At 39.5% G+C, this 24,348-nt stretch overlaps 1 protein-coding gene and 1 pseudogene across 14 annotated transcripts in view; one reads left to right on the top strand and one right to left on the bottom strand.

Annotated features, from left to right (window-relative positions):
- Positions 1–24,348, bottom strand: part of DENND1A (DENN domain containing 1A) — a 509,324-nt gene that overhangs the window by 464,751 nt on the left and 20,225 nt on the right. For 13 of the 14 annotated variants that reach the window (XM_038549421.1, XM_038549408.1, XM_038549417.1 and 10 more), the window contains exon 2: positions 313–383. The exons of the other annotated variant lie outside the window; for it this stretch is intronic. In XM_038549421.1, the coding sequence (XP_038405349.1) occupies positions 313–354 (42 nt within the window). In that variant the 5' untranslated portion in view covers positions 355–383. The remainder of the gene's footprint in view (positions 1–312; positions 384–24,348) is intronic. 14 annotated transcript variants of the gene reach the window in all.
- On the top strand, positions 13,058–13,228 carry LOC100686879 (annotated as a pseudogene).

Here is a 24,348-nt window from a genome sequence, read left to right as displayed (position 1 = left end):
GTTGACTTCCAGGCATCTGTGAAAGATACAAACCAAAACTCAATGATTACAATGAATAAAGCCATACCTCAAGCCTATTATAGCAGTGACTTAATTTAAAATATTCACTGTGCTTATTCTCCATTCCTTAGGATGATGTGAAATAAAAGGGAAAACCTATTAAATATATTTAAAGATAAATCACAATTTAGAATATTCACATATCCCACATGTATATTTATCTCCACCTGACCTTAGCCAAAGGCCAAGAAACAATGTTGTGCAAAGCTTTCTCATACAATAAACACATAACATAATCAAACATGCAAATACCTGAAAGAGTGCCACCCGTCCTAGGATAGGCCACTTCAACATACACTTCAAAGGTGGTCTCTGGGTTCTGCCTACAAAAGAACAGATTGTGATTACTGACAAGGATTGAAGGTGTACGGTATAGAACATGTGGGCTATGGTATAACGCCAACCTTACTTAAAACCAATAGCTATGTAGCATTGGCCAAGTTACTCAACTTCTCTGAGCCATGCTTTTCTGATCTATTAAATGAAAATGCCTGGGGCACCTGGGTGGCCCAGCTGGTTAAGCATCTGCCTTCAGCTCAGGTCATGATCTCACATGGGTCCTGGGATTGAGCCCCGAGTCAAGTCCGGCTCCCTGCTCAGTAGGAAGTCTGCTTCTCCCTCTCCCCCAGCCAATTCCCCCACCCCACTTGTACACACTCTCTCCTCTCTCTCAAATAAAGCGAGGGAAGGGAGGGAAGGGAGGGAAGGGAGAAAAGAAAAGAAAAGAAAAGAAAAGAAAAGAAAAGAAAAGAAAAGAAAAGAAAAGAAAAGAAAAGAAAAGAAAAGAAAAGAAAAGAAAAGAAAAGAAAAGAAAACATCTAACCAGAAGATTTATAATGAAACCTAAAGAAAACACACAATAACTGTCTGGGTACAATGCCTAACAAATAAGCAGCTAGCTATTATTATGATTTCACAGGTGTCATATTTTGAATTTACACAGCTGTATCTCCAAAGCCCAGAGGTAAATTCTTTCCCCCCTGCCCCCCAGAGGTAGATTCTGAAGAAACTCAAACCTAGGCAATACTAGCACAAAGTAGATTCTCCCGCATATTCTGGGATAAAACACATATGATGCAGTTAACTTGCTTATTTATAGGTTTTATTTTTTTAAAAGATTTTAATTATTCATAGAGACACAGAGAGAGAGAGAGAGAGAGGCAGAGACACAGGCAGAGGAAGAAGCAGGCTCCATGCAGGGAGCCCGATGTGGGACTCGAACCCAGGTTTCTGGGATCACGCCCTGGACTGAAGGCGGCGCTAAACCACGGAGCCACCTGGGCTGCCCTATTTACAGGTTTTAAAGACTGAAACAAAAGGGGCACCTGGGTGGCTCAATGGTTGAGTGTCTGCCTTTGGTTCAGGTTGTAATCCCAGGGTTCTAGGATCTAGTCCCACATCAGGCTCCCCATAGGGAGCCTGCTTCTCCCTCTGCCTATGTCTCTGCCTCTCTCTCTGTGTCTCTCATGAATAAGTAAATAAAATCTTTAAAAAAATAAAGACTGAAACAAGAGAAACAGTATTCTAAATCACTACACTATTATGAAGACAGGATGCTAATCTAAATATAAGATACTGTTTCCACAGAGGGGACTTCACCTGTACTGGCACTGGCAAGTTACACAAGGTTTCATTATTATATCCTTCTACCTCTTTATGTCATAAATATTTCATAATAAGTCTGAAGAAGATCACAGCACTAACAGAACATTAACAGTTGTTAATTCTGAATGATGAGAACATCAGGTTATATATATATATATTTTTTTTAAAGATGTTATTTATTTATTAATGAGACACACAGACACAGGGAGAAGAAGCAGGCTCCATGCAGCAGGAAGCCTGACATGGGATTCGATCCTGGATCTCTAGGATCAGGCCCTGGGTGGAACGTGGCGCTAAACCACTGAGCCACCGGGGCTGCCCAACATCAGGTTTTATTATCTTTGAGTTTTCTCTTTGATTCTAAAACTACAATAAAAAGATACTTCCAAATTGAAAGTCATTTAGAAGAAAATGTTATATTTTCAAATGTCTATAACTGAATTCTATTTTAAACGTGACAACAAGGCTCAGAAACTTCGAGACACCTAATCAGATCTGTTAATTTCAAAGAAATAAATACCTTGAATTTGCCCAGTAGATTCCATTTCTTAAAATAACTCTCATTCATCTCATTTCAACCTCATTATATAATCCTATGAAGACACGTAGATCAGTTATTATCATTCTCACCACCCAGGTGAGGAACCTGAGGCAGAGATTCTATGTGACTTGTTGATGGTCCCAGACCTAGTTACAAACACACCCAGAGCTCAAATTCTGTGCTTCATTGATTCTAAGATGAACTTCCCCACCCCACCGCCCCCCACCCCCGCATCTCTTAAAATCTATTGTATCTTACAATGCTAAATGGCAGCACTTTTTTTCTTTCTTAGTAATGCATATAATGGTGCATATTACAAATAATGGCACCTTAGATTCAATAAAATATGTTAATATTCCCTCTACTTCCTTAGTAGAAAAATGTGTGTTTTGTCAATCAGGAATCTATTTCTCTCTCTTGTGAAGGATCATCATTCCTTCACTGAAGAGAAACTTAAGCTTTTGTTTTTTTTAATAAGTACCTACAGTGAAAAGAGTTGGCTGCTCTAAAGTTCAAGGTATTTAAATATACCTGTCAAATATAATTTTAAAATCAGACAGTAAAAGAAGAGTATTTTACTTAAAAACCTAAATAAGGGCAGCCCGGGTGGCTCAACGGTTTAGCGCTGCCTTCCACCCAGGGCGTAATCCTGGGGACCTGGGATCGAGTCCTGCATTGGGCTCCCTGCATGGAGCCTGATTCTGTCTCTGCCTCTCTCTCTCTCTCTCTCTGCGTCTCTTGTGAATAAATGAATAAAATCTTAAAAAAAAAAAAAAAACTAAATAAAACAAACTAAAGTTTTAAGAGAGACTTAAAATTTTTTGTGTGTTTTCCCTTGCAGGAGGATATAAAAAGGCCTACCAGGTCAGCATCCTTTGGCCACCAAACATTGTGGAGAATGTCCTATGGAAACATTCCTTTCATTCAAATGATCTCAAAGTAGAGTGTTTGATGAAAGAAAGGAATGCACTAAAGTTGTCTAAAAAGGATCAGGAAGATTCCTTCTAAAATCTAAACAAAGCCTTCTTGCGGTGCCTGGGTGGCAGAGTCAGTTGAGCATCCCACTCCTGGTTTCAGCTCAGGTCATGATCTCAGGGTCATGGGACTGAGACCCATGTTGGGCTCTGAGCTGAGCGTGGAGTCTCCTTAGACTTCTCTCTTTGTCTCTACTCCCTCTCCTGCACTCACTCTCTGTAAAATAAATAAATCTTTAAAAGAAAAAAAAATGTAAATAAACATATCTTTTTTAAGTCTACTTTGCAATTGGCTGAATTTTATCTCAAAATTTCATTGGAAAATTGAAATAACAAACATGCACATATGAAGAAATTACATAACAAAGTTTTAAACACTGGAGCTCTGATATATTAACCTGTGCCATCAGGTTAAGGCATTTTGTACAGACCTGCTATCTCTCTAGGTGTACACTGGCCTAACATTGTCTATACTCGTGGTCTCTGCTGCTTCTCCCTTCCTCTAATACACTTCAACAGGCTTCTGAACCTATCACAGCACTGAAACCACAACCACATTGCTAAAATGTGCTAAAATGGCCGATTGTCAGGGCTTATCTTAATGTCTCAGCAGCATTTGACACAGTTGATACTTTTTCCTTCCTTGAAACACTTTTGTCTCTTGCCTTCCAGGATATCACTCTTTATTGGTGTCTTCCTACCTCATTGACTGTTCCTTTGTTAATTCCTTCTCTCCTACCCTCAAATTTAGTCCTGGACCTCTCCCTGTCTCCACTCATTACTTAGATGATCTCATTCAGCCTTGTGGCTTTAATTACCATGCAAATACTGACAAGCCCCAAAATCATGTCTCCAATCTGACTTCTTCCCCAATTCCAGATTTCCTTATCCAATTGTCTACTCAACATCCCCACCTGGATGTTCAAGAAGCATTTCTCATTAAACAAATGGTGCTTTTCTCTCTCAAACCTGCGTAGCTTGCATTCTAGTAATTATTCAACCAAAAAATACTTGGTGTCATCTTTGACTCCTCTTTTATATGCCACAATTATTTACATGTCACAATCAGCAAATTCTGTTGATTTGATCATCAAAATATATCCAGAATTTGAATGCTTCTCACCATCCCCAATCACAGTATCTTTGCCAGATCACCATCTCACCTCCAAGATTGCAATACTTTTCTGATCTTGCTGCTTCCTCTCTTCCCCTCTTTCGGTCAGATTTCAATTTAGTGGCCAGTAATCCTTTTACTATAAAGATCAGTTTAGGTCAGTCCTTGGCTTAAAACCTCCCCAAAGTGTCCCATATCACTCAAAGTCAAAATCTGAGTTCTGGAAATGAATGATGGGGATGGCTGCACAACAGTACGCATACATCTTTAACACCACTAAACTGTACAAAAATGGTTAAGACGGTAAATTTCACATGTATTCTACAACTGAAAAAAAAAAAGCTGGAAGGGGGAAGAAAGTCCTTACAAGGTCTACATGATCTGGTCTCTCCCTCTCTCTCATATCTTTTTCCCCTTGCTTACTGCACTCCAGGCACACTGTCCTTCCTTCAGCAGCTCAAACTCACCAAACTCATTCCTATCTAACAGCCCTTTGCATCAATCTTCATGTAGGTGGCCCTCTTTCTGTCATTCAAAACTCACCTTCAAGTTTAACTCCTCAGAAAGGCCTTCCCCAATACACTCTCTACCATCTAACTTTAATTATCCTTAGCATACCTATTACAAGCTTGGTCACTGTCAGTCTCCCTCTCTGAATGTAAACTGCAAGAGAAGGATTTCGTTGATCACATCCCACTAATGTTTCCCAGGAACCTAAACAGTCGGGCATATAGCCAGAATCAAATACTGAGTAGAAGGAATAAAGGAAGACAGACCAGTCTTTCCTAGGGTCTGAAAGATTTCAGTAAATGACAGTATTATACACTTCCATGATTCTCAAACTTTAGCATGTGAAGAGAGAGATTTCCAGCCCCACTCCAGAGTTTTGGGGGTGGTGGAGGACCCCAGAATTAGCATTTCTAACAAGTACCCAAATATTTGTTTACTAACAACTAATACTGATGCTGCTGGACTAGTGATCCCACTTTAAGAACAAACCGCTGGTCAAGTTAAATGAATAATTCAGTACATACAACATAAAATAAACTTAAGGTATACCTCAATTATCCATCATTTCAACAGTGCTTTTGAAAAAAAAAAAAAACAGATTTCAAAGAAAAACATTTGTAGAAGCACTGAAGCTTGCTTCTCTTCTATTGCTATCCATAGTTACTGCTTCATTCTAATGAGAAATAATAAAACTACCTAAATTTTTCACTCAGTTCAAATAGCTGCCAGAGCTCTATTACATGGAGCCAAAGATTATGAGTTTCTTTTAAAAGAAAGAAAGAAAGAAAGAAAGAAAGAAAGAAAGAAAGAAAGAAAGAAAGAAAGAAAGAAAGAAGCTTACTAAAACACTAAGAACAAATTGGACTATAATTATAAGTTAGAGTCATGCTTATCCATGATCACTTATATGTTGCCTTATGGAAGAAGTGGTGACTAATGTTGTGACAAGTTATATAACATACCAACAAATATACATAAGTTATTTTAAGGGCCAGTGAAGCCAATGCAGATGGAAGCATTTTCTATTTCTCTGCAAATCAAAAAACAAATTTAAAAGTGTCTCTTCTAAATGCAAATGGCCAAGAGACTCTTAATATTTTCATTAAGCCTATAAACAACTAAGCCTAACAATTCCCAGAGAGTCTCTGAGACTACTTTGAGACTGCTTATTTCCTCCATTACTCCTCAAGATGCTCAATATTTTTAACTACTTGGCTAAAGGAACCGAAAAACCTATTTCTGTCCTATTAACACTCACTGCTAATTCAGTAGACGTAATGATGCTGAGAAGACCATATTCAGAGCCAATTTTCCAATATGGACCCAAGTTTTCCCAGAACACTTCATGATATAGCTTAACGTATTACCATGGAAATGTCCTGGTTCTCCCATGATATCCCACTATTAATTGCCTTACATTCCTATACTTCAGTGATCTGGAACTCTGCCCACCTGCCAAGCAACTTATTTTTTTGCCACCTACCCTTACCTCCTGCAGACTTATATCCTAACATCCAGCTGTACAGACTACTTGTAGCCCTCTGAACAAACCACGCTCTGGTTCTCTAGTAACGTCATTACTATACTAACTTCCACTACTGACTGTTTCTATGTACTAGGCATGTGCTAAGTACTTCACAAGCATTATCTCAATCGATCTTCAACTACCCTATATGTGTTTTTACCCCATTTAAAGAGAAGAACACTGGAAGTCAGGATAAACTAGCCAAAGTCAAAGCAAAGTAGAAGCTGAATCAACGTGGATCATCCAAAGCTCTAACCACTTTACCATTTGACATTATTCAGATGCTCTTCTGCAAGAAAGTCTTTCCAGTCTTTTGCACTTGACAAATTCACTCACCAAGCCTCAGCTCAGGCACTTCTTCTTTTCTGGGAAGCCTTTCTCAATCCCCCATGCCCACAGCCCAGACAGGATTAAGTGCCCCTCCTCCACATTCCCAGGGCACCCTGTGTTTCCCCCACTCTCCTTCCCCCTTTCTAGCAGTTCTTACAACATTCAACCCTGAAGCAATTAGAATTATGTGAGGGACTTTTAAAAAGCCCTAAAGCCCAGGCCACACCCCAGAACAATTAAATCAGAATCTCCAGGCACCAGTATTTGTTTAAAGCTCCCCCAACTTATTCCAATGTGCAGCCAGTGGAGAACTGCCAATGTACCTCCGATTAAATATCCACCTTCCCCTCTAGACTGGCAGCTCCTTGAGGGCACCAACTGTCCTCTCATCACCCCGGTCCGACACCTGACATAATAAGTGTCTGATGAATGAGTCTTCCCCCAACACCTAACATGTGGTTTCCGGCTCCCAATAAGGGCTTCTCTCTCTCCGACAGGAGGTAATTTATTGAATACACACTGCTTACACATGATGTTACTCTTTAGAGATATTTTCCTTTGGAGTCAAAGGTATCAATAAGTCACACCTGCTGACAACAGCCTTGGCTCTTAAATACAGAAAAATGACACACAAACAGCTAAAATGTGTGTGAAAGAAGGGGAGTCTGTTCAGTTCTTGCAGGAGAATGAAGCCTGAAAGTAAGCCATGAGAGCATTTCTATTCAATACCACTCTTCTGAACACAATTCTCAGTGATTCACTGGAAGGGCCATGCTCAGTGCTCAGGGCCATGTTCTCAAAATGATTAAGTACACTCGGCCTGAAGTCATGAAACAGACAAAGGCTTTGACAATATTCAGGCAGCAGGAAAACTTAATGGGTTTTTTTGTTGTTGTTTTAGAGTATCATGCTATTGATCACTCTGCTGGATCATCAGCTTTCAATTAGGACTACTTTTCTTCAATTACAACATATTATGAGATTAGGAGAAAAATATAACACTAACTCCTCACAAAATGAATCTTTGCTGCATATGGTAACCATGCTATAGTGCTAGGCCATCAACCCTTTTAAGTGTTATTTAGAGCTACAAATTTGAAATACACAGTGTTAGGACCCCTTACTCATTTCACAGCCATCAAATCTTCAAACCAGCTAATATCTATCAAGCAAAACAGCAACCTATTCTCTATAGACTAATGATCTGACTTCACCACACTGTTTCTTTAGTTACAAATTTACATGCTAAGGGAGCTGAGGTCTATTTCAAAACTCATACCAGTTCAACTGTCTTAAAGCTGACAACATGGTCAAGACAAACTGCATACACTTTGTAACATGCTAGCAAACACCATCTACTAAACATTTATTTCTTTAAGCCAGACAAACAAGCAAAAGGGTAGTGTTAATATTTCCAACAAGTCTCCATTTGTTTCAGTGAACTCTGAAATTAAAGCCGTTTTTCCAGGCTGAAAATGCTGTATCAAAGGGTGCTTTCTAACCCATAACAAGTTAACACCTCCATAGAAGAATGCAGTCATTGTTGAGACTTGTTAGAAAGTGATTAACTTAGTTGTGTAATTACACAAACAAGTCGTTTCAAGATTTTACACTTAACTTTCCATTTCTAATAATGCTCTCAGGATCAGATTAATAAAGATACACAGATCCTGTCATGCAAGGAGTTGCAAAGTTTCACCTTTCCATATATGTCTATGTAAAGATTCTCATGCCACCCCGCACAAAGCAAGCTAATGGAAGAAATTTAGCTGCATTCCAAGAAAAACAGTTCTTGCACACCCCTCAGTGATGTGCAATACTCTATAGTTGTTGTGTTTTTTTTTTTTTTAAGGTTTTATTTATTTATTCACGAGAGACAGAGAGAGAGGCAGAGACACAGGCAGAGGGAGAAGCAGGCTCCATGCAGGGAGCCCGACGCAGGACTCAATCCTGGGTCTCCAGGATCACGCCCTGGCTGAAGGTGGCGCTAAATCGCTGAGCCACCCAGGCTGCCCTCTATACAGTTTTTTTAAGATGTATTTATTTATTTGAGAGAGAGAGGGAGAACATGTGCATTGGAGAGCAGGCGGAGGGGCACTGGGACAGGGAGAGAGAATCTCAAGCAGATTCCCTGCTGCGTGCAGGGCCTGACACAGAGCTTGATCATACAGCCCTGAGATCATGACCTGAGCAAAATTAAGGGTCAAACACCTAATGAACTAGGCTGCCCAGAGACCCCAATACTCCATACTGTTTTAAGAAATTATCCACCATGCTGAGCTGCCATGTAAAATATACTCTTCAATTAGATTAATAACATTTGCAAAAATCACATTACTGTTAAACATTTTTGTCCTTAAAAAAATTATTCTTAAAAATGATAAACATTAATGTCCTTAAAAAATATTTAAAACCCTTTCCTTCCCAACTTTTCCTCTGCTCTTTCTGAACAATTAAGTCCTAAAGTTATTACATGGGCAAAGCAACATAGATGTCCATCTGGGCAATGGCCCAGTGTGGGGTGTCAGCCTGAGCATGGTCAGGAAAATATCCCTCAGGGTCCCTGACGAGAGATGTCAGAACATGAGCAACGTAGGAGGACATCCATGCTAAGGGATGGCCTGGCAATACAATACCAAATCCAAGTGGATAAAGAAGGCATTCACTCAGGGAGAGCAGCCTGGCATGCAAAGCCAGAACTTGAGTGAGAAATGTGTGCATACACACGGGACGGCCAGGCTCAGATACTGAAACATAAGTGAAGAGAGGAGAATGCCCCACAGAGCCCTAGAGGGTGAGGAGCATGTCCAAGCACAATGGCACCCTAGAGTAGGATGTGGAAGCCTGGGTAGATATGAAGAGGTTGGCCATATGGGGTTGGGGGCAGCTTGCTCAGCATGATGGGGAGTCAGAGTCCAAGCAAGGTACCCACAGGGCAGTGGGGAGGGCAGGGGCATGTCAAACCACCAGAGTAGATACTGTGACCCTAGGAAAGCAAGGTGAAGAAGGAGAACATCCACATGAGGTAGGGGTGAAGGGATACTGTGTCTAATTGGAGCCCAAGACCAGTAAGGAGGGCCTGCTTTCTCACTAAGGAGGTTACAAAGAAAATAGAATGAATTCTATAGAGCTGAATTTGAATTGGAGGTATTGGTGTGAACTCAAGGTTTTCAATAAATATATAGATAAGGAAATAAAATGTAAATGTAACCTGACTTTTATTTTATTTTTATTTTTTTAATTATTTTTTTTAATTTTATTTATTTATGATAGTCACACACAGAGAGAGAGAGAGAGAGAGGCAGAGACATAGGCAGAGGGAGAAGCAGGCTCCATGAACCGGGAGCCCGACATGGGATTCGATCCCGGGTCTCCAGGATCACGCTCCGGGCCAAAGGCAGGGGCTAAACCGCTGCGCCACCCAGGGATCCCTAACCTGACTTTTAAACATACACATATTTCCTGGCTGTGTGTACTGGTAGGGCCTACCAGCAACAACACACCAATAACAATGAGTATACCTAGTACTCAGACATTGGGTTCTAAATACAATTCTTCTCTAACAAGAACCAGAGCTCCCTGGGGAAATAGCTGATTCCAGGGCTGGGGCAGAGAAAGTACAAAATGAGTTGGAACATCTTATTGTGTTAGAAAGCAAAGAAATGCTCAAAGAATGATTGGAATCGTCAAAAGACCAGCTTGAAAAAGCTCCCACTGGTCAGATCTGGGGTAATTTGAGCATCAAATTCAATAATGACATTAACAGATTATTAACCCATCAAATGAAACAGGAATCCATGAGTCCACATTGATATAAACAAGAGAATTGAAAATTGAACGAGAAATTGGCCATTTATAAAGTTTCAAAGTACCTTCCCACAAAATACCAATTGCAAGAGGGAAAAGAGTAACTTTTTTAGTATAGAAATTTAGCAAAAACTACCTTAACTCATTAAAGTAATTAACATAAGTTATGAGACAAACTGCTAGAATGCAATGAGAAAGTAGCATCATTTCCATGATATTCCTGTTGAAGGTGCTTCACCAGTATCTAATCTTAAGAAACATCAGACAATTTCAAATTGAAGGATCTTCTAAAATATATATCTGGCCTCTAATCTTTAAATGTCAGGTCAGGGATGTCTCGGTGGCTCATTCGGTTAAGCCATCTGCCTTCAGCTCAGAAGCTGAAGTGATCATGATCCTGGAGTCCTGGAATCAAGCCCTGCGTCAGGCTCCCTGCTTAACGGGGAGCTTGCTTCTCCCTCTGCCAACCTCCCTGCTTGTGCTCTCTAATAAATAGTCATAAATAAATAGATAAATAAATAAATAAATGCACCTAAGTGGCTCAGTTGGTTAAGCATCTGCCTTTAGCTCAGGTCATGATCCTAGAGTTCTAGGATCAAGCCCCACATCAGGCTCCCTACTCAGCAAGAAGTCTGCTTCACCCTCTCCTCCTGTCCCTCTCCCTTCCCCCTGCTCCTTCTGGCTCTCACTCACTCTCTTAAAAATCTTTTAAAATAATGAATGAATGAATGAATGAATGAATGGATGGATGGATGGATGGATGTCAGGTCATAGAAATCAAGGGAAGACTAAAGAGCTCTTCCAGACTGAAGGAAACCAAAGACACATGATAACTGTATGATTCCAAACTGGATCTTTTCGCTATAATTAAAAAAAAAAAAAAAAAGTTACTGGGACCACTGAAACTTGGATGAGGTCAAAGAATTAAATGTAGTAATGCATCAATGTTAATTTCCTGTACCTCTCTGCAACATTTTGGTTGTTTAAAAACAAAAGTTTTAAAAACCAAGTCAAGGTAGAAAAATACAATTCACAGTGCATTGGATAAAATAAGGTATTACTAATGGTATTATCTTAGTAATTTGGGAATAATTAGCCCTAGGTTGAGAAATGCTTCAGTGCCACCTAACAAATCTTAAAATCAAGATCTAGATGATCAAATTCTTCACACTCAATATATGAAACAATGGTTTTAAAGAGAACAGGCAGCAAAGAACAGCAATCTCTTAAGAGATGGAAAAGAAATGAGATGAGCCTTCGATTGCCTCAGACCATTGCCATTAGTCCAAGAATATTCATAAGAGAATACAAAAATACCCCACACCCAACCAAATTAAATACACATTATCTGGCCGTCAATAAAAGGATTACCAGGCATGCAAAGAATCAGGAAAATATGACCCATAACAATAAGAAAAATCAATTGAAGCCAACCTAGAACTGACACAGATGTTAGAATTGGAAAACAGGACATTCAAACAGTTGTTCTTTTTTTTTTTTTTTTTTTTTTAAGATTTTATTTATTTATTCATGAGAGACAGAGAGAGAGAGAGAGGCAGAGACACAGGCAGAGGGAGAATCAGGCTCCATGCAGGGAGCACGACGTGGGACTCGATCCCAGGTCTCCAGGATCACGCCCTGGGCTGACTGCGGCGCTAAACCTCTGAGCCACCGGGGCTGCCCTCAAACAGTTGTTCTAACAGTATTCCAAGTGTTCACAAAACTAAGAGACATAAGAGATTCAAAAAAGACCCAAATGAATTTTCAGAGATTAAAAAACAATGAAAAGTACAAATGGGATCAACTGCAGAGTACACACTGAAGAAAAGATTAGTGAACTTGAAGATATTGTTTCAGAAATTATCCAAGACGGAACATACAAAGAGAAAAAACTCAGATCCAAAGTATCAGTGGACCTATGGAAGAACGAATTCTAATATATCAGTGTTCAGAATCCTCAAAGAGGGGAGAATGTAGAAAAACCAAATAATGATTAAAACTTTCTAAATTTAATGAGAACAATAAATGCACAAGTCCAGAAATCTCAACAAACTTCAAGCCAAAGAAACAGGAAGAAATCTAGGGCATCATAATCAAATTGCTCAAAATCAGTAATAAAATCTTAAAAGCAGAACAAAAAACACATGTTACATTCATAGGAACAAAGATTAAAATGGCAGATTTCCTGTCAGAAACAAGGCAAATGAGTGAACAAACAGTAGAGCAGCATCTTTTATGTACTAAAAGAAACTGACAACCTCGAATTCTATTCCTAGAGAATATTTCAAAAGTGAAGACAAAATAAAGATTTTTTTCAGACATTACAAATGCTGAAAGAATTCATCAGCAGCAGACCTGCACTACAAGAAATTTTAGAAGTCTTTCAGGCAGAAAAGAAATGATGCCAGATGGAAATATGGACCTATACCAAGAAATAAAGAGCATCAGAAATGGTAACTACATGAACTAAGTAAAAGTGAGTCAAATGATCATCTCAATAGATGCAGATGGTTTCACTGGAGAATTCTACTAAACATTTAAAGAATTAATACCTATTCTACCTTTTGTCTTGTTGCATCCTAGAGTGGAAGATGGGTCACCAGCAATACTACTGGAGCCACCTAAGAAAATTTGGCCAGGATTCTTGTTCTTGCCACATCTGCTCAAACCCACATAGTCTGATCCAGAAATACAGTCCCAATATGTGCTGCCAATGTTTCCATCAGTATGAGAGAGGTATAGGCTTCATTAAGTTGGATTAAGTGAGCTTCCTTGAATGGTTCATCCGAGACATCTACCTACTGCAGATACCCAAGATACCTACCCTAATGCTAACTAATTTTACATAAAATAAAAACTCTTCAGGGCACCTGGTGGCTCAGTGGTTTAGCATCTGCCTTCAGCTCAGGTTGTGATCCCAGGGTCCTGGGGTCGAGCCCTGCAATCAGGCTTCCTACAGGGAGCCTGCTTCTCCCTCTGCCTATGTCTCTGCCTCTCTGTTCTCTCATGAATAAATAATCTTTTTAAAAATAAATAAAAAATAAAAATACTTCAATTAAAAAAAAAAGAATATCAATTCTACACAATATCTTCCAGAAAACAGAAGATAAAACACTTCAACTCATTTTACAAGGTCAGAAATGCTCTAATACCAAAACCAAAGACAGTACCAAAAATATAAATTCTACACACACACAAACTATAGAACAATATCCTTTTAACCACAAAGATCCTTACCAAAATATTAGTAAATGGAATTCAACAAGATATACCATGACCAAGTGGAGTTTATTCTAGGAACACAAGGCTAAATACTGAAAATCAGTTAATAGTCTTACCATCTTAATAGGCTAAAGAAGAAAAATCACAATTATACTATCAATTGATGCAGAAAAAGCATTTCATAAAACTCAACACACATTCATGATAAAAATTCAACAAAACTAGGGATAGAGAGGGCTCTTTCTCAAGCTAATAAAGGATCTCCATGGAAAAACTTATGGTTTATATCATACTTAATGGTGAAAGACCAAATACCTTCCCTCTAGGATTGCAAACAAAGCAAGAATGTCCACCCTCACCACTTCGCCATTACACTAAACAGCCCAGCCAAGGCAATACGGCAAGAAAGATAAAAGGCAAACTAACTGAAAATGAAGAAATCAATTTTTTTTCCTATTTGCACACAACATGACCATCTATGTAGAAAAGAACTTGGAATTGAAATTGAGATAATTTCATTCTCTCTTCTACCTACAATTCTTTCACTTTCATCTAAAATCCTTCTAGGACTTTCTCCATGTACTCCTTCTCTGATAAGTGTCCAAAACCGAAACCATAGATTTGGATAACAAAGGATAGGAGACTTCAAAGGGAAAACAAGGGGCACCTGGCTGGCTCAGTCAGAAAAGCATGTGACTCTTGGTCTCAGGGTTGTAAGTTCCAGCCCACATGGGATGTAGAGATTCCTAAAAATAATAAATTAAAAAAAAAAAAAAAAAAAAAAAAAACAAAAACGTGGAGTGCATGGGTGGCTCAGTTGGGTAAGCATCTGCCTTCAGCTTGGATCATGATCCTAGCGTCCTGGGATCAAGCCCTGCATCAGGCTCCCTGCTCAGCAGGTAACCTACTTCTCCCTCTCCCTGCCACTCCCCCTGCTTGTGCTGTCAAATAAATAAAATCTTAAAAAAAAAAAAATACACACACAAACCATAATGTCAAAAATTGTTTGATTACATCAAAATTAAGAATTTCTGTTCAAAAAAGTAAATCTTTACTTAAAATGGAAATATTCTGTCCATTTACATGTGTTTGTGAGACCTATGGGAAAATACCCAGCATCATTCACTTTTAATAGCAACTCATGAAACACCAAAGTTCTATGGGAACATAGCTTGAAAACTGTTATAAATTCATCCATCACTAAGAAGCAAAATATAGGAATATTCCCTTAGAACATAAATGGACCAGGATTAAAAGTTGAGTCAGATTTTCTCTCCTAAGAATCCAGAATTGAGTCTCAGAGCTGGCATCAGTTATATGACCTGTTCTAGAACTTAGTCAGTGAACTATTTCAACAAACTCACCTGAGGAACCTTTTTATAAATACAGATTCCCAAGTCCCATAGGTTCTGGTTGAGAGGGTCCAGAGTGGGGCCCCCAAAATTTTTAAGCTCCTCAGGTGATTCTGGTGCATAGCCAGCCAGGTTTAGGACCCACTTAATTAACAGTGTTTAAAACTGAAAGAAAGGGGCAGCCCCAGTGGCACAGCAGTTTAGCGCCGCCTGCAGCCCGGGGTGTGATCCTGGAGCCCCAGGATCGAGTCCCACCCACGTCGCTTCTCCGGCTGCCTGTGTCTCTGCCTTCTCTGTGTCTCTCATGAATAAATAAATAAAATCTTAAAAAAAAAAAAAAAAAAAAAACTGAAAGAAGGGATGCCTGGGTGGCTCAGAGGTTGAGTGTCTGCCTTTGGCTCAGGGTGTGATCTGGGAGTCCCAGGATCAAGTCCCACATCAGGTGCCTGCAGGGAACCTGCTTCTCCCTCTGCCTATGTCTCTGCCTCTGTGTGTCTCTCATGAATAAATTAATAAATAAATCTTTTGAAAAATAAATAAAACTGAAAGAAGGAGAGAGACAGAAAATCCAATTCAAGAGTCTGCATGGTCCCTGACAGACTAAAAGGGCCTAAAGGCTGTGAGAGTGCTCTGAGGGCCTAATTACGGTACTTTATTAGCTCCTGACTGTTCTAGGAGTATGGAGGCTCTGTGTGACCAGTCATGGACACCAGTTCACATGTCTGCTGCTTCTTTAATATAAAGAGCATTAATAGGGCACCTGGGTGGCTCAGCTGGTTAAGCATCTGCCTTGGGCTCAGGTCATGATCCCAGGATCAAGCCCCATCAGGCTTCCTGCTCAGCAATAGGGGCCTGCTTTTCCCTCTGCCTGCCACACCCCCTGCTTGTGCTCTCTCTCTCAAATAAATAAAATCTTAAAAAAAAAAAAAAAAAGCATTAACACAGAGGAAAACAACTTTAATTTTCCTTATGATTTTCAGCTATGGTAGGTCTGCTTACTCACCCAGGTGACAATATCCATTTTTAATTTAGACCATCTTTATTTTTCAGAGTTTACCTATTCTCTAGATTTATGGATAGATGGTAATTAATCACACCATGAAAACTTATCAATACAAGGAAAGATATCTTGGAATACCTAATCAGCCCAAGTCCAGGCCCTTAGGTATGCTCTAAGAGCTCCAAGACCAACTAAAAACAACCCAGAGATTCACCAAGTAACCCTTTAGAGCAAAGTCAACATTAAAGCCAAGAATACATACTGTAAAACTGCAAAGAGGTATAAGAAGCAGGAGTCCTAGAATGGCAAAAAACTATCTTCTTGCCTTCTGACAATGAACTACCTATGAGGCTTTGAGCAAGAAATGAGAGGCAGGGGACGCCTGGGTGGCTCACTGGTTAAGTATCTGCCTTCAGTCCAGGGTGTGATCCTGGGGTCCCAGGACCGAGTCCCACATCAGCCTCCCTGCATAGAACCTGCTTCTCGCTCTGCCTGTCTCTGCCTCTCTATCTCTCTGTGTCTCTCGTGAATAAATAAATAAAATCTTAAAAAAAAAAAAAAAAAAAGAAAAGAAAAGAAATGAGAGCCAGGAGGTCTAAGCCACAGCACATGGGGACTGGCTGTAGCATAGCTTTAAAGGATCCTCTCCAGAATCCAATTTCCTCATCTATAAACAGGTCACTAGGAAAGATCTCTTCCAGTTCTGACATCTTATAGCTCTGGCATTCTAAATTAAAAAGATCTGTAAAATCTTTTTTCTTTTTTTTGAAAAATAAAGTTATATTTTAGTTAATATAAAAAGGCTCATGATTTTTATATCAAAATATTGATGTATTGATGTACGGGTGCCTGGTTGACTCAGTTGGTTGGGCCTCTGACTCGGTTTTGGCTCAGATTCTGATCTCATGGGTCATGCGATGGAGCCCGACATCAGCTCCTACTTAGGCAGAGAGTCTGCCTGAAAGATTCTCTTTCTCTGTCCCTCCCCCTACATGTACATGCTCTCTCTCAAATATGTAAATCTTTAAAAATATATATACATTGGGGCACCTGGGTGGCTCAGTCAGCTAAGCGTCTGCCTTCAGCTCAAGTCATGATCCCGGAGATCGAGTGGTCGGTCCATGGGTCCTAGGATCGAGTCCCATGTCATGCTCTTCCTGCTCAGCAGGGATTCTGCTTCTCCCTCTCCCCACCCCCTGCTCATGCTCTCTCTTGCTCTAATAAATAAAATCTTAAATATACATATATATATACACACATTGACTTACACTAATACAAACGCTATTTTCCCAACTTGCAAAAGTTCTTTGCCCTGAATATTAATTCAATGAATATTTAAGTGAAAGACATTCTTTTTTTTTTTAAGATTTATTTATTTGGAGGGATACAGAAGCAGGAGAGAAGCAGACTCCCAGTAGAGCAGGGAGGCTGATGCAGGACTCGAGCTCACAGCCGAGATCATGACCTGATCAGAAATCAAGAGTTAGCCACTGAACTGACTGAGCCACCCAGGCTTCCTAACATTCACTTTTCCAGGGCAGTGGTTTTCAGTGTAGGGCAGAGGTGTATCAGAGGCCTTACAGGAAGAGAAGGGAAGAGAAATGAAACAGACCCATCACAGAGAGCTACTTTTACTGGGTTTTTTTAAAAGATTTATTTATTTATTTGAGAGAGAGAGAAAGAGCCAGCACTCCCACTATGGAGGGGGAGGAGCAGAGAGAGAGAAGCAGACTCTGCCCAGTGGAGAGCTTGACTTATGAATCTGAGATCATGACTTGAGCTGAAACCCAAGAGTCAGGCATACAATCGACTGAGCCACCCAGACATCCCGACTATTACTGTTTTATGTCTAAATTTTAAATAAGGCTCCTCTGACACAAGGGTCCATACATTGTGGTTTTTGTTTTTTGTTTTTTTTTTTTAAAAAAAAGCTCTAGGGCACCCCAGGTGGCTCAGCAGTTAAGCGCCTGCCTTCAGTCCAGGATGTGATCCTGGAGACCCGGAATAGAGTCCCGAGTCGGGCTCCCTGCATGGAGCCTGCTTCTCCCTCTGCCTGTGTCTCTGCCTTTCTCTCTCTCTGTGTCGCTCATGAATAAATAAATAAAATCTTTAAAAAAAAAAAAAGGCTCAAAAAACATATATGCAAATAAAACAAATATATAAGATAGGTATATTTATCATAGAGTTTACCAGTGAAGTAACTAAGGTACAGACAGTTCAAGCACTCATTTGAGGTCACACATTTAGGAAATGAGGAGGCTGGGACCAGAAGCCAGCCACTTTGGCTCCAGAGTCCATGCTCCTAACTACTGTGCTAAACTCCACATGCCACAACACAATTTAGAAAATAAGGACAAAAATACAAAACAAATATCCAAGACTCCCCAATGCATTCAGAAATAAAGATGCTAATTAGCATGACAAACTAGGTTTGCAACTGAGCCTCAGCTATACCCTTCAGCTTCTGCCACCACCGGCTCCCAACCAACCCCCAACCAACCTGTACCACTCAAAGGGCCTCAATCACCTGAGCCTTGTATGTATATTTACCATTTATTGAGCAATTTCAGAAGGGCTGAGAACTGTGCTGAGCATTTTATATACCACACCTCATTATAACTACATGACAATCCTGTGAGGTAAGGGAGTGTTTGTGCATTTTGTAAAATAGTCTTGAAGAAATTAAATAGCTTGCTCCAAGGACAAATATCTAGTAAGTAGCAGTATATGAACTCAAACCCAGGTCTGTTGTGACTTCTGTTCTTGATTACAATTTCCTTCCTAAAATGTGCTGTATCACCAAACATCGTATTTGCACATCTACATCTATACTGTTGCGTCTACAACAGTGCTTGGCAAATAGTAGGCACTGGAGGTGTTTGCTGAATCAATGAATAAATAAATGAACAAATGCCCTGTTCTCTCTGGAGGCCTCCCTGACTCCCTTACAAAGCTCAGTTGCTCTCTCTACATTGTCACAAGACTTGTTTCAAAGTTCTACTTTATAAGGTTTCCCAGGAGGTATTCCACAGGTTCTACTCATATATACTATAACCCACTAGACTGCAACCTTGTTTCATTCCATCTTTGTATTCTCGGCCTCTAACAAAAGGCCTGGCTTTTAACAAGCACTCAGTAAGTTTGCTAACTGAATGAATTTCCCTGAGGAGAAGTGAGATGAATAAGAGACTCATGATTCATATTAAAACTTCTTTTTCCTCAAGAAATAAACAACATTCAAAGCTGTGATATACTCAAATGTGTGCTCTATAAATATTTCTAGGTTTCAACTGTCATGAGAGGCATCTAAATTTAACTCATTCAACACATATTTATGAGTAATCTAAATACATACATATAATGGCTCTTCAGGAGCTTACAACCTAGTCAAGGAAATAGAACATAATGAAATGTAAAGATAAACAATCAAACATGAGCTGCCATGAGGAAATCCATGACGAGGTGCTGCATATTTGGTAAAGCTAAGTGCTGTAGCCTTGCAAGGTGAAGACCTCCCTCCTGACCATGGGTCTGATTACCTGTGGACAGTCATTGTGATGAGCCTCTTCACAATCAGTAGCAAAATAAGGAGGAACTAGGGACAGTGCAGTGGGTTTTCCATATGAAAGGATTTAATTCAAATTTTAAAACCATCCTGAATCTGACATGTTCTTCCTGCACTTTGCTGTAAAAATGTAATTTCTTTTCAAAAATGATGATGGGAGATAATCTTTGCCTTGTGGTTCCACAAAACTTGTTTTTAAGATTTTATTGGTACATAGGGCACCTGGGTGGCTCAGTCAGTTGAGCATCTGCCTTTGGCTCAGGTCATGATCCCAGGGTCCTGGGAATGAGTCCCACATTGGGCTCCCTGCTCAGCAGGGAGTCTGCTTCTCCCTCTCCCCCTGCCTGTTGCTCCCCCTGCTTGTACTCTGTCAAATAAATAAAATCTTAAAAAAAAAAAACGGTTTTACTGGTGCAAATTCCAAATATTTGTGACCTACTGAGCTAGGGCACTCTGTGATGCTTCTCTTGAAAGGGTAGAATCTTTTCAGAGGGTGAACAGAATTCAGCTAGGTGGGGAGGACAGGAGATTGTAAGCAGGGGAAATGATCAAAGTAGAGGTGTAAGTATTCATGTAAAGTTTGAAGAATAGTAACTAAATCAGGTTCAAACTTGGAAAACCTGAAGCTGTGAATTCCATTTCTAGCAATAGGACAGAGTAAGTACACTCCTGATCCTCTACTGAAAATAAACAATGGATGTTTTTATCTTCTCAAATAAATACACAGATGAGCTTGGAAGGAAATAAGGAAGATTAAAATGAAGAACTGAATGAAGATAGGAACCCAATAGGGTAGGTAAAACACAAAAACTAGCTCTGCCTATGAAGGCATTTACATTGCCCAATGCAAGATTCATTCTCAATTAAATAGGGCTCAAGAAATACAAACCAAAAGTAACATCCAGCCTGGGGTAAAAAGTATAATATATATCCAACCCTCATAATTTAAACTGAAACTACAAAGGTGATCAAGATAGAAACCCATCCACACACATACACATCTCAGGAACTATAATGAAAACAATTACTCTCGAAACTTGGCAATCTTCCTGCAAGTTCAACCACAAACTGGCCCTCATAAGAGATTGCTACTGAATGGTCAAAAACCTCAATCCAGGAATGGAAGGGAGACACACACACACACACACACAACTCCAAGAAACAGGAGTTTATGGGCAAAAATTGGAACCTCCCCCCCCAAAAGAAAGTCTATAAATAAGAACCTCAGAAATCTAAGATGGCAGAATCTGTCTTTTGAAGACTTCAGATACTGGAATTATGAAAGACAGGATATGGAATGTTCAATAAGCTTAAAGAAATAAAAGGATTGAAAATAATAAAACTATGACATGATCAAGCAAAATTGAAAAAGAACAAATTATTTCTCAAAATAAGAAAAAATAACATAACAGTTGGCTATGAGCAGAAAGGTCACAACCAACATGAATTAGAGATACAACGAAAGGGATTTCGTGAACTTGCAGAAATTACACAGAACAGTGTTTAGAGTCAGAAATTATAAAAAAGCAAAAAACACAGAAATTCTAAGACTAATCAATATTCCAAAAGAGGTAAAGAGAATGGGCACAACCCAAGCTGGTTTAAAGGTTCTGTTTACCTTTTTGGATTCCCATCTTTACTTAGTTCTTGGTATGAAAAGAGCTGAAAGTTTTCCAAAACTGACAAGAGATACACATTCACACATTCAAGGAGTCCAATGAATGCAGAGCAAAATAAATAAAAAGAAATCTGGAAGTTCTTTATTCCAAGCAAAATATAGTAGGCATACTCCATCTTGTCTCTCACAGGTATAAAACACATCTATACAACCAGGGTAGAATTCATGGGGCACCTATTTGAGGAATCCAGAAGGTAAACAATAGTAGACAGATTGGGGTAGAAGATAAGAAAAGTTTCACTATGTCTGTGATAAACTATACTTTTACCATTTTCTTTCCTCCAGTATCACTTGGTATGGACATAAAGCAGTCCAAAAACTGGAAGTCAGTAACAGCACAGAATTTCAGGAAAAGCATTTTAGTTCAGGCTCAAGGAATGGGAAAGGAGGATCTACAGGTACCTAAAGAGGTGAGTGAAGAACCTCCCTCAAAAAACAAAAAAAAAAAAAAAACACCTTCCTTCCCAATTAGTAGTGTAACCCTAAGAGAATGGGGCAAATCAATTACTTTCTTTTCTTCTGTGTTCTCCCACTGGTAGGTCTGAACTACAGATGCAGTCATGGGAAGTGCACAGCAGAACAGGATAAATAAAGCCCCAGTTTTCTGGCCAGCAGAACAAACAGGGAGCCCCAGGGAACTGGGGATATAATAGAAAGAGGAAAGCTCAGGAAAATGAACCCATAAAGTTGGCTTTGAATACCAAGGCTTATCTCTGAGTCTATCAGCAAAGCTAGAGGGTGCCAGTTGCTCCACATTCTTACTAACACTTCATAATGTCTTTTTAATTTTAGCCATTCTACTGGATGTGTCAGGGATTTCTCAAGGTAGTCTTAATTTGCATTTTCCCAATGAATAATGATGCTAAGTATCTTTTCATAAGCTTATTTGCCATCTGTATATCTTCTTTTATAAAGTGTTGAAATCTTTTGCCCATTTTTATTAGAATGTCTTACTGAGTTGTAAGAGTTTATAAATTGAGCTTTTAGAACTTGGTGACTTCTCATTTCCCTAAAGAGTGACTTGATGAGCAAAAGATTTTAATTTTGTTAAGTCTAACATCTCCAATACTCTTATGAAGTTTCACATTTGTGTCCTACTCAGGAAGGTAAATTTGACAGCACTTTATCATAATACTAAAAGGACAAATAATATGGGAGATATCGAAAAAAAAAAACACCTACATTTCTGCCTTGCATGAATGAATGAATGTGTATCATACCGAGACCACTTTCTCAAAGGACATCCACAACCTTTTGTTAAACCAAATCATCTTCTCTGGATTCCCATTTCCACTGACATCCCAACAGCATTCTACACTGCTTATCTAGGTCTCTTCTTTGCCCCAGGCTTCAACTTTGAACTGTGCTTTGCTATATTCAGTCTCAAACAACTCTCATAGCTTCATTTTCTTCATCTGTGCCAATGAGTTTCAAATCTCCATGCTCTCTTCCTGGCAACAGCAGCATCCAATATTTATCGACAGCCTTACTACATGATAGGCACTAAGCATACCTCCTAACTACCTATTGCATTTTTCTCCTTTGCCATAATCATTAGTTACACTCAACCAAAGTCATTCTTCTTGACCTCCCTGCTGGTTCTCCCTCCTGACTCACCAGTTTCTGTCCATGAGGTTTTCACGCTCCCAAATTGAAAACCTTGATATTGTCACCTTTTACTTTAGTTCCTCTTCTCCCTCCGCATTCAATTAACTTCATAATTCTCCAGCTACGTTACTTAGAACACTGCAGGTTTAGGAACTAGAATGAAGTGCCAAAAAATGGCCACCTCCCAATTTGCATGCAAAAATAATGTCATCTAATTTTAAGTTGTCCTACCATAAATTTTTCTTAAACCTTTCTTACTGCTTATTCTTGTCTATTCATAAATATAATATAAAATAGTATCTGATTTGGAGGAAAAATGTAGCTTGCCTTTTCATACATAAATATTTCAGTTGGGCAGTCCCGGTGGCTTAGCGGTTTGGCGCTGCCTTCAGCCCGGGGCGTGATCCTGGAGACCCGGGATCGAGTCCCTCGTCAGCCTCCCTGCATGGAGCCTACTTCTCCCTCTGCCTATCTCTCTCTCTCTCTCTCTCTCTCTCTCTCTCTCCCCTTGTCTCTAATAAATAAAATCTTTTAAAAATATATATTTCAGAGTATTCCACACAACACCATGATTTTTAGGTATTTCATCACCTGAATATGTTTGAGCACCACTGAGCTAATAATGTGCAACTCATATTCCTGCTAAACTATTCTTTCTGTGCAATGTGAAATTTTCGCATGAAGAAGTCAGGCCAAGGTGGGAAAGGTGAGACCAATTTGCCTGAGCAAAGATTAAGAAGTAGGCCATCAGAACATTCTATAAATTTCTTTTTTTTTTTTTAATTTTTATTTATTTATGATAGTCACACAGAGAGAGAGAGAGGCAGAGACACAGGCAGAAGGAGAAGCAGGCTCCATGCACCGGGAGCCCGATGTGGGATTCGATCCCGGGTCTCCAGGACCGCGCCCTGGGCCAAAGGCAGGCGCCAAACCGCTGCGCCACCCAGGGATCCCTATAAATTTCTTCCTCTTTAATTCCAGGCTGTGACTGCCCATCCTCTGGCACCAAAGAGAATAACCATTTTACAGGTAGAGCAGAAACAACTTTCAGTGATCGGTATAAGAATAAATGACCTTATAATGTACTCCCAACAACTGAAGCACATCCAGGCTGCATCCTCCAGTTAAACCAACACATTCCAGACTTACTCTATCAATATTTACTTCAGGAATAAAACACTAGTCTCAGAAAAAATAAATATAAATATTTATAATCCCAAAGGGGATCTGCTAAAGCCACATGATTTGGGGGTCATCAGTTATTCAGAACAATCATAAATAGTAGAGTCAAATATATTAAAAAACTGCTTACTGATTCTACTCTTTTAAGATGAAACCCAGTCAACACCAAAGTTCAACACTATATTAAACATTCATTTAATTATTCAATAGGTATTAACTGAGTACTTACTATGTGCCTCATACTGTACTACCTTTAATAGTGAGAAAGGCTCGCA

The sequence above is a fragment of the Canis lupus genome, chromosome 9 (assembly GCF_011100685.1).
Source record: "Canis lupus familiaris isolate Mischka breed German Shepherd chromosome 9, alternate assembly UU_Cfam_GSD_1.0, whole genome shotgun sequence".
Classification (NCBI taxonomy): Eukaryota; Metazoa; Chordata; class Mammalia; order Carnivora; family Canidae; genus Canis; species Canis lupus.
Note: the sequence above shows the minus strand (reverse complement) of the source record. Positions and strands in the feature narration are given on the sequence as shown.